The sequence below is a fragment of the Lemur catta genome, chromosome 15, assembly GCF_020740605.2.
Source record: "Lemur catta isolate mLemCat1 chromosome 15, mLemCat1.pri, whole genome shotgun sequence".
NCBI lineage: Eukaryota > Metazoa > Chordata > Mammalia > Primates > Lemuridae > Lemur > Lemur catta.
In genome coordinates, this window is record NC_059142.1 from 24,079,031 (window position 1) to 24,091,653 (window position 12,623).

General features: G+C 43.5%; 2 protein-coding genes across 3 annotated transcripts; both read right to left on the reverse strand.

Moving 5' to 3' along the window:
• Positions 1 to 700: 700 nt before the first annotated feature.
• On the reverse strand, positions 701 to 4,642 carry LOC123620354 (C-C motif chemokine 15-like). 2 transcript variants are annotated; one of them, XM_045525515.1, is made up of 4 exons: positions 4,409 to 4,642; positions 1,964 to 2,026; positions 1,391 to 1,502; positions 701 to 902 (listed from the first exon to the last, which is right to left on the reverse strand). In XM_045525515.1, exons 1-4 carry the CDS (start codon positions 4,482 to 4,484, stop codon positions 716 to 718), a joined length of 438 nt encoding a protein of 145 aa, XP_045381471.1. In that variant the 5' UTR covers positions 4,485 to 4,642; the 3' UTR covers positions 701 to 715. The 2 variants fall into 2 exon arrangements, with proteins under 2 accessions (XP_045381471.1, XP_045381472.1); XM_045525516.1 differs by having other exon boundaries at positions 727 to 1,000; positions 4,409 to 4,629.
• Positions 4,643 to 7,601: 2,959 nt separating this feature from the next.
• LOC123620355 (C-C motif chemokine 23-like) lies at positions 7,602 to 11,991 on the reverse strand. The gene is made up of 4 exons (XM_045525517.1): positions 11,817 to 11,991; positions 8,864 to 8,926; positions 8,291 to 8,402; positions 7,602 to 7,880 (listed from the first exon to the last, which is right to left on the reverse strand). Exons 1-4 carry the CDS (start codon positions 11,890 to 11,892, stop codon positions 7,793 to 7,795), a joined length of 339 nt encoding a protein of 112 aa, XP_045381473.1. The 5' UTR covers positions 11,893 to 11,991; the 3' UTR covers positions 7,602 to 7,792.
• Between the last annotated feature and the right edge of the window lie 632 nt (positions 11,992 to 12,623).

A 12,623-nucleotide genomic window follows, 5' to 3' on the forward strand; every position in this document is an offset into this window, starting at 1 on the left:
TTGAAATGACAGAAGAAATATAAGCATAAGTTCACAGTAGCAGTAGGGAGTCAGAAAAGATGACATTAGCCTATCATAAGGTGATACATTTCTGTTGTCTATAAAGGACATGGGTCAGCTTGATGGCAAATCATAAGAAGGCTAAAAAAAAGGTGTATTCTTGTATAGGTAAAGGAGATCATTGAAAAGGAGAATTTTCTCAGCAGGACCCTGGATAACCCAGAGATCAGAGTCAGGGGGTGCTGGGAGAAGAAACCTGGCTTGAGTGCATAGCTACAACCCTACCAGTCCCCACTGCAGGACACTCAGGTGTGGTGTCTGCCCCAGGATAAAGCTACAAACTTTTCTCCAAATTGGATAGAAAGTTAGAAGGTCCTTGATTGTCTCCAAGAATGAAGCAGTTGCCGTGAAACAAATGTTGGGAATATGTGTGTGCTAATATGGAATGCTAATGAAATGAAGACAAGCAGTTCTCTTTTGGTTAACAGAAAAAAATCAAAAGGAAATTATGGGACAAGAGATCATCATGGATGAAATATTGAGCTAATGATAGAGTAAGAGAAACTGTTTCCTGAAACTGTAGCTAAGCCTTCAAAGATGAGCTATTTTAGTAGAGAGGGGAAGATGAGTTATAATGTGAATTTGTATTTAATCTCTTTGGGGCTCGGCAGTTCTTTCAGTTTTATTTCAATTTATTTCTTCTTAAAATTTGAATTCAAATTCCTCTTAAAATTGAATATTCTTTATTAGATGTATTACTTTTACAATGAAAACAGAACAATACTTTTTTAAAGTAATTCAAGCCAAGAAACTCACAGGAAGTGTTGGGGCAAGAGAGTTGGAGATGGGGTAGCTGGCCCTTTTTGTCCCTTTTCCTCAAGAAACTGTCATTATTCCTGGGCCTGTGGACACAGAGTAGGACTTCAGTTTTCTCATGCAATCTTGAACTCCTCCACCATTGGGGTGGGCACAGACAAGTTGTCCCTTCTTGGTGTGGAAGCTGGGGAGCAAGGGGGAGAAAGATCACACACAGGTGTGTTCAGCAAATGAAGAGGGGAAGCCCCATCCTCCCTGCCCCTTGGATGCCCCATTTGAAACAGCCTGTCCTTCCCACTCTCTGCTGGTGGCAGCTCACAGCCAGTGTGCCCATGAGGCCCTCCCTCAGCCTGTGAGATCCTCTAGTGACTCATGGGGGCGTTGTGCCTGCTCTCTCCTTCCTTCCCTACCCCTCTCTCCGCTGGGGGCATCTCATCCCTGATACCCCACAGGTTCCTAGTAAGCACACAAGCTGCCCCTCACCTGGCAGGATGCAGAGGGTGGGACTTTTCTGGACACCCACCCATCAGGTCCTCCCTGTCCCCAACACATGTTCGGTGAGCTTGGCACTTACATGACTCCCGGCTGGGAGCACGCACTGCTGGTTACAAAATAATCTCTCATGACTGAACACCGGATGCTTCTTGGGGTGTAGGAGAAGCAGCAGTCAGCAGGAAGTGCAAAGCCTGCAGCAAGAGAAAAGGCCACTTAATGGCCAAGTCTTTTTCCTCAAGAGTACCGTGCAGGGTAAGAAGGTGCAGGACTCAGAAGAGATGATGCCTCCTCCTTGGCCAGCCCTTGCTTCACACCCTCCCCCGGGTTGAGCTGTGTGTCTGAGGACAGCCAGGGTGGGCCACAACAGGGCCAGGAGCATCCCCCCCAGAAGGGGAAGGCATCCGCAGACACCTGCAGGTGTCAGAGAGCACCCTCTGCCCAAGGGAGCAGACTGCTGGGGGCAGCCAGGGGGGAATAGAGAAGGCAACTGTGAAGGAGGTCCCCATGGCCATCTTAGTCTTCCTTGGAGCCATTCACCACCTTCAGAACCCTCCCGTTCTTCCCCCGTCCTGTAAATGGGCTGGCTGGAAGCCATAGGGCAGATCTGTACCTCCTTGCTGCTTTTAAATATATGCCATATCTGATCGCCTACCATGATTCATTACTGAAGATTCAAGCTGAAGATTTTCCATCATGAATTCTCTTGTCTCTGTATCTGGAAGAAACAGACAGGGCTGGGAGAGAAATCGCGGGAAGGCAGCATAGTCTCAGTGTCTACACCCACCCCACTCCTCACCCTCATCCCAAGACAGAGACTCTGATGCGGGACCAGTGCCACCTGCCCGGGTTCTAGCCCTGTTTCCTGGCCCATTTGTTCCATTAGGGCCCTGAGATTCTTCAGGGACATTTTGAAAATGTTTGATATATGTGAACATTCTATTAATTCTGAAATACTAAAAGCAAACTGCAAATCTAACATGGTTAAGTTAATCAGATGTTTACATAATGTGATAAAATCCATAATTCTTTCTGTACCTTTCTGGAATCTACAGAGCTCTGGAAACAGAAAGTTTTTCATCAACCCACTTGGTGGCATGATGTCAACTGCAGTGAAGTGAGACTATTCATAGTCTTTTTTAAATCCCATGTAGTATAAATGTTTGCATATGTTTGCTGCAGAAATATTGCTGTGTTTGACCAAAGTATGCTTCTCAGACATCACCAGGGATGTTGAGTACCTTTTTAAAACCAGAAAAATTTTGTATTACAAAATATGTCTAGCCCCAAAGACTTTAGATAAGGGATATGTACCTGTATTGTACTAATTAGGAAAACGCAATGAAACTTTTAGGTCATTCTTATACTGTTACATATGAATTATATTTAATAAGGCACATGGGTACACTTTGATTTGCTTGATATGTTGTGGATGGGCTTGCCAAAAAAAAAAAAGATCTTAAATAGCTTGTCTTTCCATAACTACTTCCTAACTAGCTCATATCCTAATTTCATCACTTACTAGCTGTGTGATCTTGAGTAAGTTATCTAAGGTTTCTATGCCTCAGTTTTCTCACTTGTAAAATGTGAATAATAATAGTGATATAATAATATGCAAAATATATAACATTGCTGATGTCCTACTGTTTTGTTTTTCCTACAAGAATGGCAAATTTACATTTGTTCAACCCAATACCTACCCCACCGGGTTGTTAGGAAGAATCAATGTGTTAATATCTCTGAGACATTTAGAACAGTGGCTGCCTGGCACATAGGAGGTACTAGATATGTGTTTGTTAAATAACAAAATAGAATGGCCAGATGAACTGTATTAATCCTGTTTTTTATTTTCTGTATCTTATGGTGTTCTGACATCTTAAAAATCTTGACAGCTGGGGAGAGACTGCCCCTCCCAGGGTGAGCCAATTCATAGACGTAGCAAGGAGCTCAGATCTTTCATATACAAATCAACTCATACGGAGCTCATATGTCCAACCGCCTCCTTTATTTAACTCTCACACACCAAGCCAATATTTTCCCTGCCCTAAATCATGCCAAGGCCAGGTACCAGATAACCAGAGACCATCCCTGGGTCCCAAAGCCTGCTGGACTTACTCAGACTAGCCGATCCTAAACTGCATGCTCTGTTTTGCCCTGCCTTTCCCCAGAAACCCAACGAAGGTTCTCGCATATGTTCTTTTTTTTTTTTTTTTGTATTTTTTTTTGAAACAGAGTCTCACTCTGTTGCCCCTGAGAGTGCCATGGTAGCTCACAGCAACCTCAAACTCCTGGGCTCAAGTGATCCTCCTGCCTCAGCCTCCCAAGTAGCTGAGACTACAGGCATGTGCCACCACGCCCGGCTAATTTTTTTTCTATTTTTAGTAGAGACGGGGTCTCCCTCTTGCTCCGGCTGGTCTCAAGCTCCTGACTTTAAGCAGTCCTCCCAATTCGGCCTCCCAGAGTGCTAGGATTAAGGCTCCTGGCCTCTGGCATAGGTTTTTCCCTCCCTCCCGCTCGTGCCTCCTGACCAAAACCTGACGCCCTCCTTGGGGCCCCTGTGCCATGGTGTACCTCCTTCTCTTGGGAAATGTAAGTAATGAATTCTTTTTTTCAATGGCATTGGCCTCTGTGTTGATACTCAATCACCTCCATAAATTAAAATTCCACAGGTACAAATGAGACAGTGACTTTGGGTGAATCACTTGATCACTTGCCTGCCTGTTCCCTCTTCCTTTCCAAAATGATGGTTTTATGCTAGATGGTATATAACAGTTCTAACATCATAGAATTATACGCTTCTTTCCACAAAGTTGCAATTTAATTATGGTTCTTTTGATTTAGCTAAAATGAGAGATAAGAGAAGGTATCAGATAATTTTGGTTCCAAATGGGACCCGTCAATTGTGTACATTTTTTTTCCAGGGACCAAAGGCTGCAGACAGAGACAGGTCTATACCCTGCTGCTGCTTTTCAGCCAGTGCCATAATCACGTCTGGGACAGACAGTAGTCACAGGAAGGCAGGGGTGTCCCTCTGCATGTCCTCCCCAGACCGTGAGGTACCGTGGACCGGGCCACCGGTGAGAAGGTTCACTGGACTCACCATGTATGACGCGGGCCTGGGATCCAAGGGCAGCAGCGAGGATGAGGAAGGCAAGGGCAGCCCCGGAAACCTTCATCCTCCCGGTGGGCAGTCAGAGCTGGCCTGAGGACTCCTGGGCTCACAGGACCCCAGCTCTGCCCTTGTATTTATAAGACCAGGAAGTCACAGGGGAGAGGTCAGAATGCTGTTCTTCGGCTATATAATAGTTAACAAGCTATTTCTAAAAAGGAGAACAAGGCTAAGAATGAAGCAGGAAGTAAAGGGCAAAGATGACGTGACTGTCCTTATGGACCTTTGGAACTGTCCCAATGGGTACAGGCGGAGAGAGTAAATATTTCAAGGAAGACTCTTCCCTCCGGCAGATTCATTTAATCCTCTAAATGTGAGCCCAGGATGGGAGTGGGGGAATATCTGTCACTCCCCAACTCGGTGAACTTGGTGGACACCGCTCCGTGTCCATTTCCAGTTCTGTTCCTGGAGACCTGACCAGAAGGAACTGGAAAGGTAAGAGCTAGCCAAGTGGCCACCCAAATGGAGAGCTGGAATGTCTTCAGATTAGGGGCTGGGAGATGTTCCCAGGCACTGATGACCCCAAGTCCTAACTACTCTGTCCTGGACCTTCAAGTGCCCCAAAAGCCTATAATCGGGGTGACCACCAGAAGCAATTCTCTAACCTGTAATCCTTGGATCCTTGGCCGTGCGATTCCACAGACAGACTCTGCCAGTGGCTGCTCACGGACTTGGGGTCAACTCCTATGTTTCCGTATGAGTGTAGCAGGCCCTCCCGAATAGGTTCTCTGTGCATACACAGCTCCTGTGTTTTTCAATATAGGGACATTTTAATACATTTTAAATTTAACACTTAATGATGCATTCATTAATTTAGATTTTATACTTTTTGCCTTTTAGAGTGAATAAATTTTTTCAAGGCCCCCCCCTAGGTGCTTGGTGGATAAATTGGTCCCGTGCTATGTTAATTCCTACTAACCCACAGACTCTGCTCAGCAGTCACCTCTGTCAGACAGACTGCTTGTCTCTCCTGCCCTCTAGGCTGGGCCAAGTGTCCCTCCCTCCCAAGTGCTTCTGTAGTGTCTGATACTTATTAATAAAGCTACTATAGCACCTGTCACACTCTATTTTAAATGCTTATGTATTTAATGGCTCCCCACCCCCGACCAATATAACAAGTATGTGTGCGTGTGTGTGTGTGTGTGTGTGTAGTTAAAAACAACAACAAGAACAACACATAACCTGAGATCTACCTTCTTAACAAAATTCCCCGTGTGCAGCCTTGAAGAATGTCTCCAAGAATGAGATAGTTTCCATAAAACGCATGGTGTGAGTCTGTAAGTACAAATGCAGATAATAATGAAAGGAAGACATGTATTTCTCTTTTGGTCAATAAAAAAAGTCAATTAAGAATTGCTGGAAAATAAGAATCAACATGAGATTATCATGGGTTAAACATTAAGTAAATGAAACTGTGTCCTTTGAGGAAATAATGGTGTGAACTAAAATGAAATCTTAAGCTCCCCGGCCGGCCGAATGGACCCCCTCTCGGCCAGGGGGACCCCAGATAATACCCTAAAGCTGAGTTGCTGGCCAGGAGAAGGGAGGCCAGACAAGCCTCGTCATGCCCCCCCTCTTCTTGGAGATACCCTTTGTAACTCATTAACAGGTGCAGGGCTCAAACCACACCTGTAGGTTATCAATTGACAGATCACATGAGTCTATGTCTGGTGTACTTGTCTCTGATTAACAGACGTCCTTAACTTAAAACATGCCAGGGCTTTAGACAAAGCTTCATTTCTTTTCCTTTTTTTTTTTGCTACAAAAGGTGTGAGACAGTCTCCACAAAGCTTCATTTCTTTAACCAATTATAAATCAAAGACTCTTTAAACTCACCTATAACTTGTAATTCCCCACTTTGAGATGTCCTGCCTTTTCGGGGCCAAACCGATGCACACCTTCCATGTGTTGACTTATGATTTTATGTGTAATTCCTGGCTCCTTGAAATGTATAAAACCAAATTGTAAACCAACCACTGTGAGATCACTTGCTCAAGGCTTCTTGAGCATGGCTCTCCAGGCAATGGTCACACATATTTGGCTCAGAAGAAACCTCTTTAAATCATTTTACAGAGTTTAGGTTCTCTTCTGTTGACAATGGTAAAAGATGCTGTTTTCTAAACTGTAGTCAAACCTTCAAAGATTAGCTATTTTAGTAGGGAGCAGAAGATGAGAAATAATGTGAATTTGCATTTAATCTCTTTAGGGTTATAATAATTCCCAGCTTTTCTCATTATCTCAGGACTTTTTTCTACCACAGTAGTGATTTAGCCTTATAAAGGTTATTTGATTATCGATCAGTTTTCTCCCTTTGATTTCGTAGGCAAATCACCCTAAAAGTAAGCATAGGTTTTAAACTTTTTTTCCAAATAAATAATATTTTGTTATTGTTTAGAATTAAGTGCTGTCTTTTGAATTTTATCAGACACTTGACCAAGATATACTAATTATAAATATAAACTTACATGATTTAATAGAGGTGTATATAAAATTGATATTAACTCTATCTTTAAATGTTTTTATTAATGTCCTTTAACTTTAGGGAAAAATTGCTTAGAAACTTATACCTATTAAGAAAAACACCTAAAAATTAGAAGTAGGCAAAAGGGTGACTGCATGCTTTTCAATGTCATATTGGAATATTGTCTAATAGGACCACACCAGGATTCCTTAAATCTGTAGGGGAATGTGCTTTTGATTGATGTTCTATTTACTATTGATTAGGCCCCAGACATTATGAAATTACATGTTAACTTGTAAATTTTTATCTAGCACAGATGCAAATGATTTCTGTTCACTAGAAAAGATTAACCCAAAAGGTTACAATTTTATTATTGCCGTATACACAGGTTATTAATGTGAGCTCTAATTTAGCAAACTTATTTCAGAATGTCGCTGCCAATTAACTGTACAAATGTCTGTTTCTCAAAAGACCTTAGAATTATTTTAATGGTTCCCTCACTAATGGGTTAAATACGTCTTTGACACATAGTCAATCTAAATTTGAATGAGTTGTCTTTTTGGTTTTTAAGAAATTACACTATGTCTCTTGTTTTGAAGACAACACTTATCCAAAGTTCAATAATTCTTTTGCATTTCTTTTTCCTCTTAAAATTCAAGCAAAGCAAATTAGATATTCTTTATTGGATGTATTGCTTTAAAACCAGAACAGAAGAATAAATGTTATTTTTTAAAAAATAATTCAGGCCAAGAGATGCTCATAAGGGAGTTGGGGCAAGAGAGCTGGAGGTGGTTGTCTGGTAACTAGTGTCCCATCTTGCCAGCAAGTGTCATTATTCCTAGGTCCTTGATATTTCAGTTCAGCTTCAGGTTTGTCATGCAGTTCTGAACTTGACTGTTGCTGGGGTCGGCACAGACACGTTTCCCCCTCTTGGTGTGGAAGCTGGGGACAAGAAGGAGAAAAATCACACACGGGTGTGTTCAGCAAATAAAGAGGGGGAGCCCCATCCTCCCTGCCCCTTGGATTCCCCATTTGAAACAGCCTGTCCTTCCCACTCTCTGCTGGTGGCAGCTCACAGCCAGTGTGCCCATGAGGCCCTCCCTCAGCCTGTGAGACCCTCCAGTGACTCATGGGTGTGTTGTGCCTGCTGTCTCCTTCCTTCCCTACCCCTCTCTCCGCTGGGGGCATCTCATCCCTGATACCTCGCAGGTTCCTAGTAAGCACACAAGCTGCCCCTCACCTGGCAGGATGCAGAGGGTGGGACTTTTCTGGACACCCACCCATCAGGTCCTCCCTGCAAGACCCTGCAGCCTCCCTGTCCCCAACACATGGTCGGTGAACTTGGCACTTACATGACTCCCGGCAGGGAGCACGCACTGCTGGTTACAAAATAATCTCTCATGACTGAACACCGGATGCTTCTTGAGGTGTAGGAGAAGCAGCAGTCAGCAGGAAGTGCAAAGCCTGCAGCAACAGAAAAGGCCACTTAACGTCCTAGTCTTTTTCCTCAAGAGTACCGTGCAGGGTAAGAAGGTGCAGGACTCAGAAGAGATGATGCCTCCTCCTTGGCCAGCCCTTGCTTCACACCCTCCCCCGGGTTGAGCTGTGTGTCTGAGGACAGCCAGGGTGGGCCACAACAGGGCCAGAAGCATCCCCCCCAGAAGGGGAAGGCATCTGCAGACACCTGCAGGTGTCAGAGAGCACCCTCTGCCCAAGGGAGCAGACTGCTGGGGCAGCCAGGGGGGAATAGAGAAGGCAACTGTGAAGGAGGTCCCCATGGCCATCTTAGTCTTCCTTGGAGACATTCACCACCTTCAGAACCCTCCCGTTCTTCCCCCGTCCTGTAAATGGGCTGGCTGGAAGCCGTAGGGCAGATCTGTACCTCCTTGCTGCTTTTTAAATGTATGCCATATCTGATCATTTACCATGGTAGATTATTGGAGGGTTCAGCACATGCATTTCCGTCATGAGTTCTCTTGTCTCTGTATCTGGAAGAAACAGACAGGGCTGGGAGAGAAATCACTGGAAGGCAGCATAGTCTCAGTGTCTACACCCACCCCACTCGTCACCCCCATCCCGAGGCAGAGGCTCTGATGCGGGACCAGTGCCACCTGCCCGGGTTCTAGCCCTGTTTCCTGGCCCATTTGTTCCATTAGGGCCCTGAGATCCTTAAGACATGGAGATGGTCTATTAACTTTGCAATAATAACAGCAAGCTGTACATCTAACATGGTTATGTCCACATAATGTGATAAAGTCCACAATTCTTTCTACACATTTCTGGAATCCACAGGGCTCTGGAAGCAGTTTTTCTTCAACTCACTTGGTGGTACAATGTCATGAGAAGTGAGACTATTTACAGTCTTTATTTATCCAATTTGGTATAAATATTTGCATATGTGTGCTGTAGAAATATTGCTGTGTTTGATTAAAGTATGCTTCTGAGACCCCACCAAGGGTAAGTACCATCCAGGTATGTATTTCCCTTTTAGAAGTCATTTTTTAAACCATTAATAAAACAGACGTATGTAGTACCTCTTTAAAAAATTGTTTTTTATTGTCATCATTATTATTTTTTGAGACAGGGTCTTTCTCTTTCTCTCCTGGGCTAGAGTGCAGTGGTGTCATCATAGCTCACTACAACCTCAAACTCCTAGGCTCCAGCGATTCTCCTGCCTCAGCCTCCTGAGTAGCTGGGACTACAGGCACATACCATCATGCTCAGTTAATTTTTCTATTTGTTGTAGAGTTGGGGTCTCATTCTTGCCCAGGCTGGCCTCAAACTCCTGGCATCAAGCGATCCTCCCACCTCAGCTTCCCAAAATGCTAGGATTACAGGTGTGAGCCATCTTGCCAAGCCTATTACTCTTTTAGAGATAGGGTCTCCTAGGCTGGTGTGCAGTGGAGCAATCATGGCTCACAGTAACCTTGAACTCCTGGGCTCAAGCAATCCTCTTGGCTTAGCCTCCCAGGGATCTGGAACTACTGGTGAATGCCACTATGCCCAGTTAATTTTTAAATTTTTTGTAGAGATAGGATCTCACTGCCCAGGCTGGTCTTGAACTTCTGGCCTCAAGAAATCCTCCCAGTTTGGCCTCCCAAAGTGCTGGTATTACATGTGTGAGCCACTGCGCTTGGCCAAAAAATTATTTTTTAAAGTTATGTTCAAATATATGTAACATAAAATTTGCCATTCTAACCATTTGTAAGTATACAGTTCAGTAGCATTAAATACATTGAAATTACTGTGCCACTATCAACACCATCCATTCATAGAACCTTTTTCATCTTGCAAAACTGGAACTCTATACCCATCAAACATTAACTCCCCATTCCCCCTCCTGCCCCAGTCCCTGGAAACCACTGTTCTACTTTGTATCTCTATGATAATTTGCCTACTCTAAAGACCTCATATGATTAGAATCATACAGTATTTGTCCTTTTGTGACTGGCTTCTTTCACTTAGCATAATGTCTTTGATGTCCAGCCATGTTGTAGCATATGTCAGAATTTCCTTCCTTTTTAAGGATATATAATATTCTATTGCATGTATGAACCACATTTTGTTTATTCATTCATCTCTTGGGCATTTGTATTACTTCTACCTTTTGGCTATTGTCAATAATGCTGCTATGAACTAAAATCTCTGGATGTACCTGCTCTGAATTCTTTTGGTTATATACTCAGAAATGGAATTGCTGGGTCATACCATATTCACTTTTAATTCTGGAAAAATTCTGCATTCCAAAATTTATCAGCACCAAAGGTTTTGAATATGGAATTGGGGTCCTGCACTATGCTAATTGGGCAAATGAAACTAAATTTAGCTTTTTTTCTTTCTGTTTTTTTTTTTTAATTTTTAAAGTTAGTTTGTTTCCACAATTGAATATTATCACAGAATAGAGCTAGATTTAAAAATCAATGTTTACTTTTCATAGTGAAACAAAGATTTTGGCAATAAGGATTCAGCTGTTAACTCAGTCCAATAATTGCTTTCCATTGTTTTCAACTTATTTTTTATATAATTGGATATAAATATATAAATCATATTTAATGAGGCTCGTGAGTATACGTTAATATACTCAAGATGATTTGGGTAGGGCTTGCAAAATTAAAAAAGATCTTAAATGGCCTTGTCTTTCCATAACTACTTCCTAACTAGCCCATATCCTAATTCCACCACTTACCAGCTGTGGTCTTCAGCAAGTTATCTAAGGTTTCTATGCCTCAGTTTTTTCATTTGTAAAATGTGAATAGTAATAATATGTAAAACTATATAAAATTACTGATTTTCTGGTTTTTCCCCCTACAAAAATGATAAATTCATTGTTCAACCTAATACTACCCCAACAGGGTTGTTAGGAGGCCTCAAGGTGTTAATACCTGTAAGAGAGTTAGAACAGTGCCTGCCCCATACATAGGAGGTACCAAATATGTGTTTGTTAAATAAAAATAAGATGGTTAGGTTACCTTGGCTGAGTCACTTGCCTGGCTGGTTCCGTTTCCTCTCCAAAATGATATAGATGCTACTAGACAGCATATAACAGTTCTAACGTCATAGAATTCTATGCTTCTTTCTACAAGTTTACAATTTTGCTACAGTTCTTTTGATCTTGCACTTAACAGTCCTATGTCAACTAAGGGAAGGTATCAAATAATTTTAGCCATGAAAAGAGAAATAATTGGCCCCAAATGGGAAGATTTTCCCCCAGGGACCAAAGGCTGCAGAAAGAGCCTGCTGCTGCTTTTCAGCCAGTGCCATAATCATGTCTGGGACAGACAGTAGTCACAGGAAGGCAGGGGTGTCCCTCTGCATGTCCTCCCCAGACCGTGAGGTACCATGGACCGGGCCACCGGTGAGAAGGTTCACTGGACTCACCATGTATGACGCGGGCCTGGGATCCAAGGGCAGCAGCGAGGATGAGGAAGGCAAGGGCAGCCCCGGAGACCTTCATCCTCCCGGTGGGCAGTCAGAGCTGGCCTGAGGACTCCTGGGCTCACAGGACCCCAGCTCTGCCCTTGTATTTATAAGACCTGGAGGACCAGGAAGTCACAGGGCAGAAGTCAGAATGCCGTTCTTTGGCAACGTAATAGTTAACATGCTATTTCTAAAAAGGAGAACAAGGCTGAAAATGCAGCAGGAAGTAGAAGGCAAGGATGTTGTGGGTGTCCCTATAGACTGTTGGAACTGTCCCGATGAGTACAGGCAAACAAAGTAAAAAAAAATTTTTTTCCTGAGACAGAGTCTCCTACTGTCACCCCAGGTAGAGTGCAGTGGCGTCATCATGGCTCACAGCAGCCTCAGACTCCTGGGCTCAAGGGATCCTCTTGCCTCAGCCTCCCAAGTAGCTGGGACTCTACAGGTGCATGCCATTATGGTCAGCTAATTTTTTTCTATTTTTAGTGAAGACGGGGTCTCGCTTTTGCTCAGGCTGGTCTCGAACTCCTGAACTCACACAATCCTCCCACCTAAGCCTCCCAGCGCGCTAGGGTTACAGGTGTGAGCCACTGCACCCAGCCAAAAGAGTAAATATTTTAAGAAGGCTCCTTCCCTCTAGGAGATTCATGAATGCTCTAAATCAGAGGAGTTTTTCCCCTCAGGAGTTAACCACTTTCAGGTGCCCAAATAGCCTATAAACGTGGGGACCCCCAGCGAGAACACTCTAACTTGTAGACCTGGCTGTGC

Coding starts and splice junctions, on each gene's coding strand:
- LOC123620354 (XM_045525515.1), bottom strand. CDS start 4,484: ATGAAGGTTTCCGGGGCTGCCCTTGCCTTCCTCATCCTCGCTGCTGCC. Junction 2,027..4,408: donor CCAGGCCCGCGTCATACATG/GTGAGTCCAGTG, acceptor TGTTTCTTCCAG/ATACAGAGACAAGAGAATTC. Junction 1,503..1,963: donor ATCTTCAGTAATGAATCATG/GTAGGCGATCAG, acceptor CTCTTGCTGCAG/GCTTTGCACTTCCTGCTGAC.
- LOC123620355 (XM_045525517.1), bottom strand. CDS start 11,892: ATGAAGGTCTCCGGGGCTGCCCTTGCCTTCCTCATCCTCGCTGCTGCC. Junction 8,927..11,816: donor CCAGGCCCGCGTCATACATG/GTGAGTCCAGTG, acceptor TGTTTCTTCCAG/ATACAGAGACAAGAGAACTC. Junction 7,881..8,290: donor TGCTCCCTGCCGGGAGTCAT/GTAAGTGCCAAG, acceptor TCTTGTCCCCAG/CTTCCACACCAAGAGGGGGA.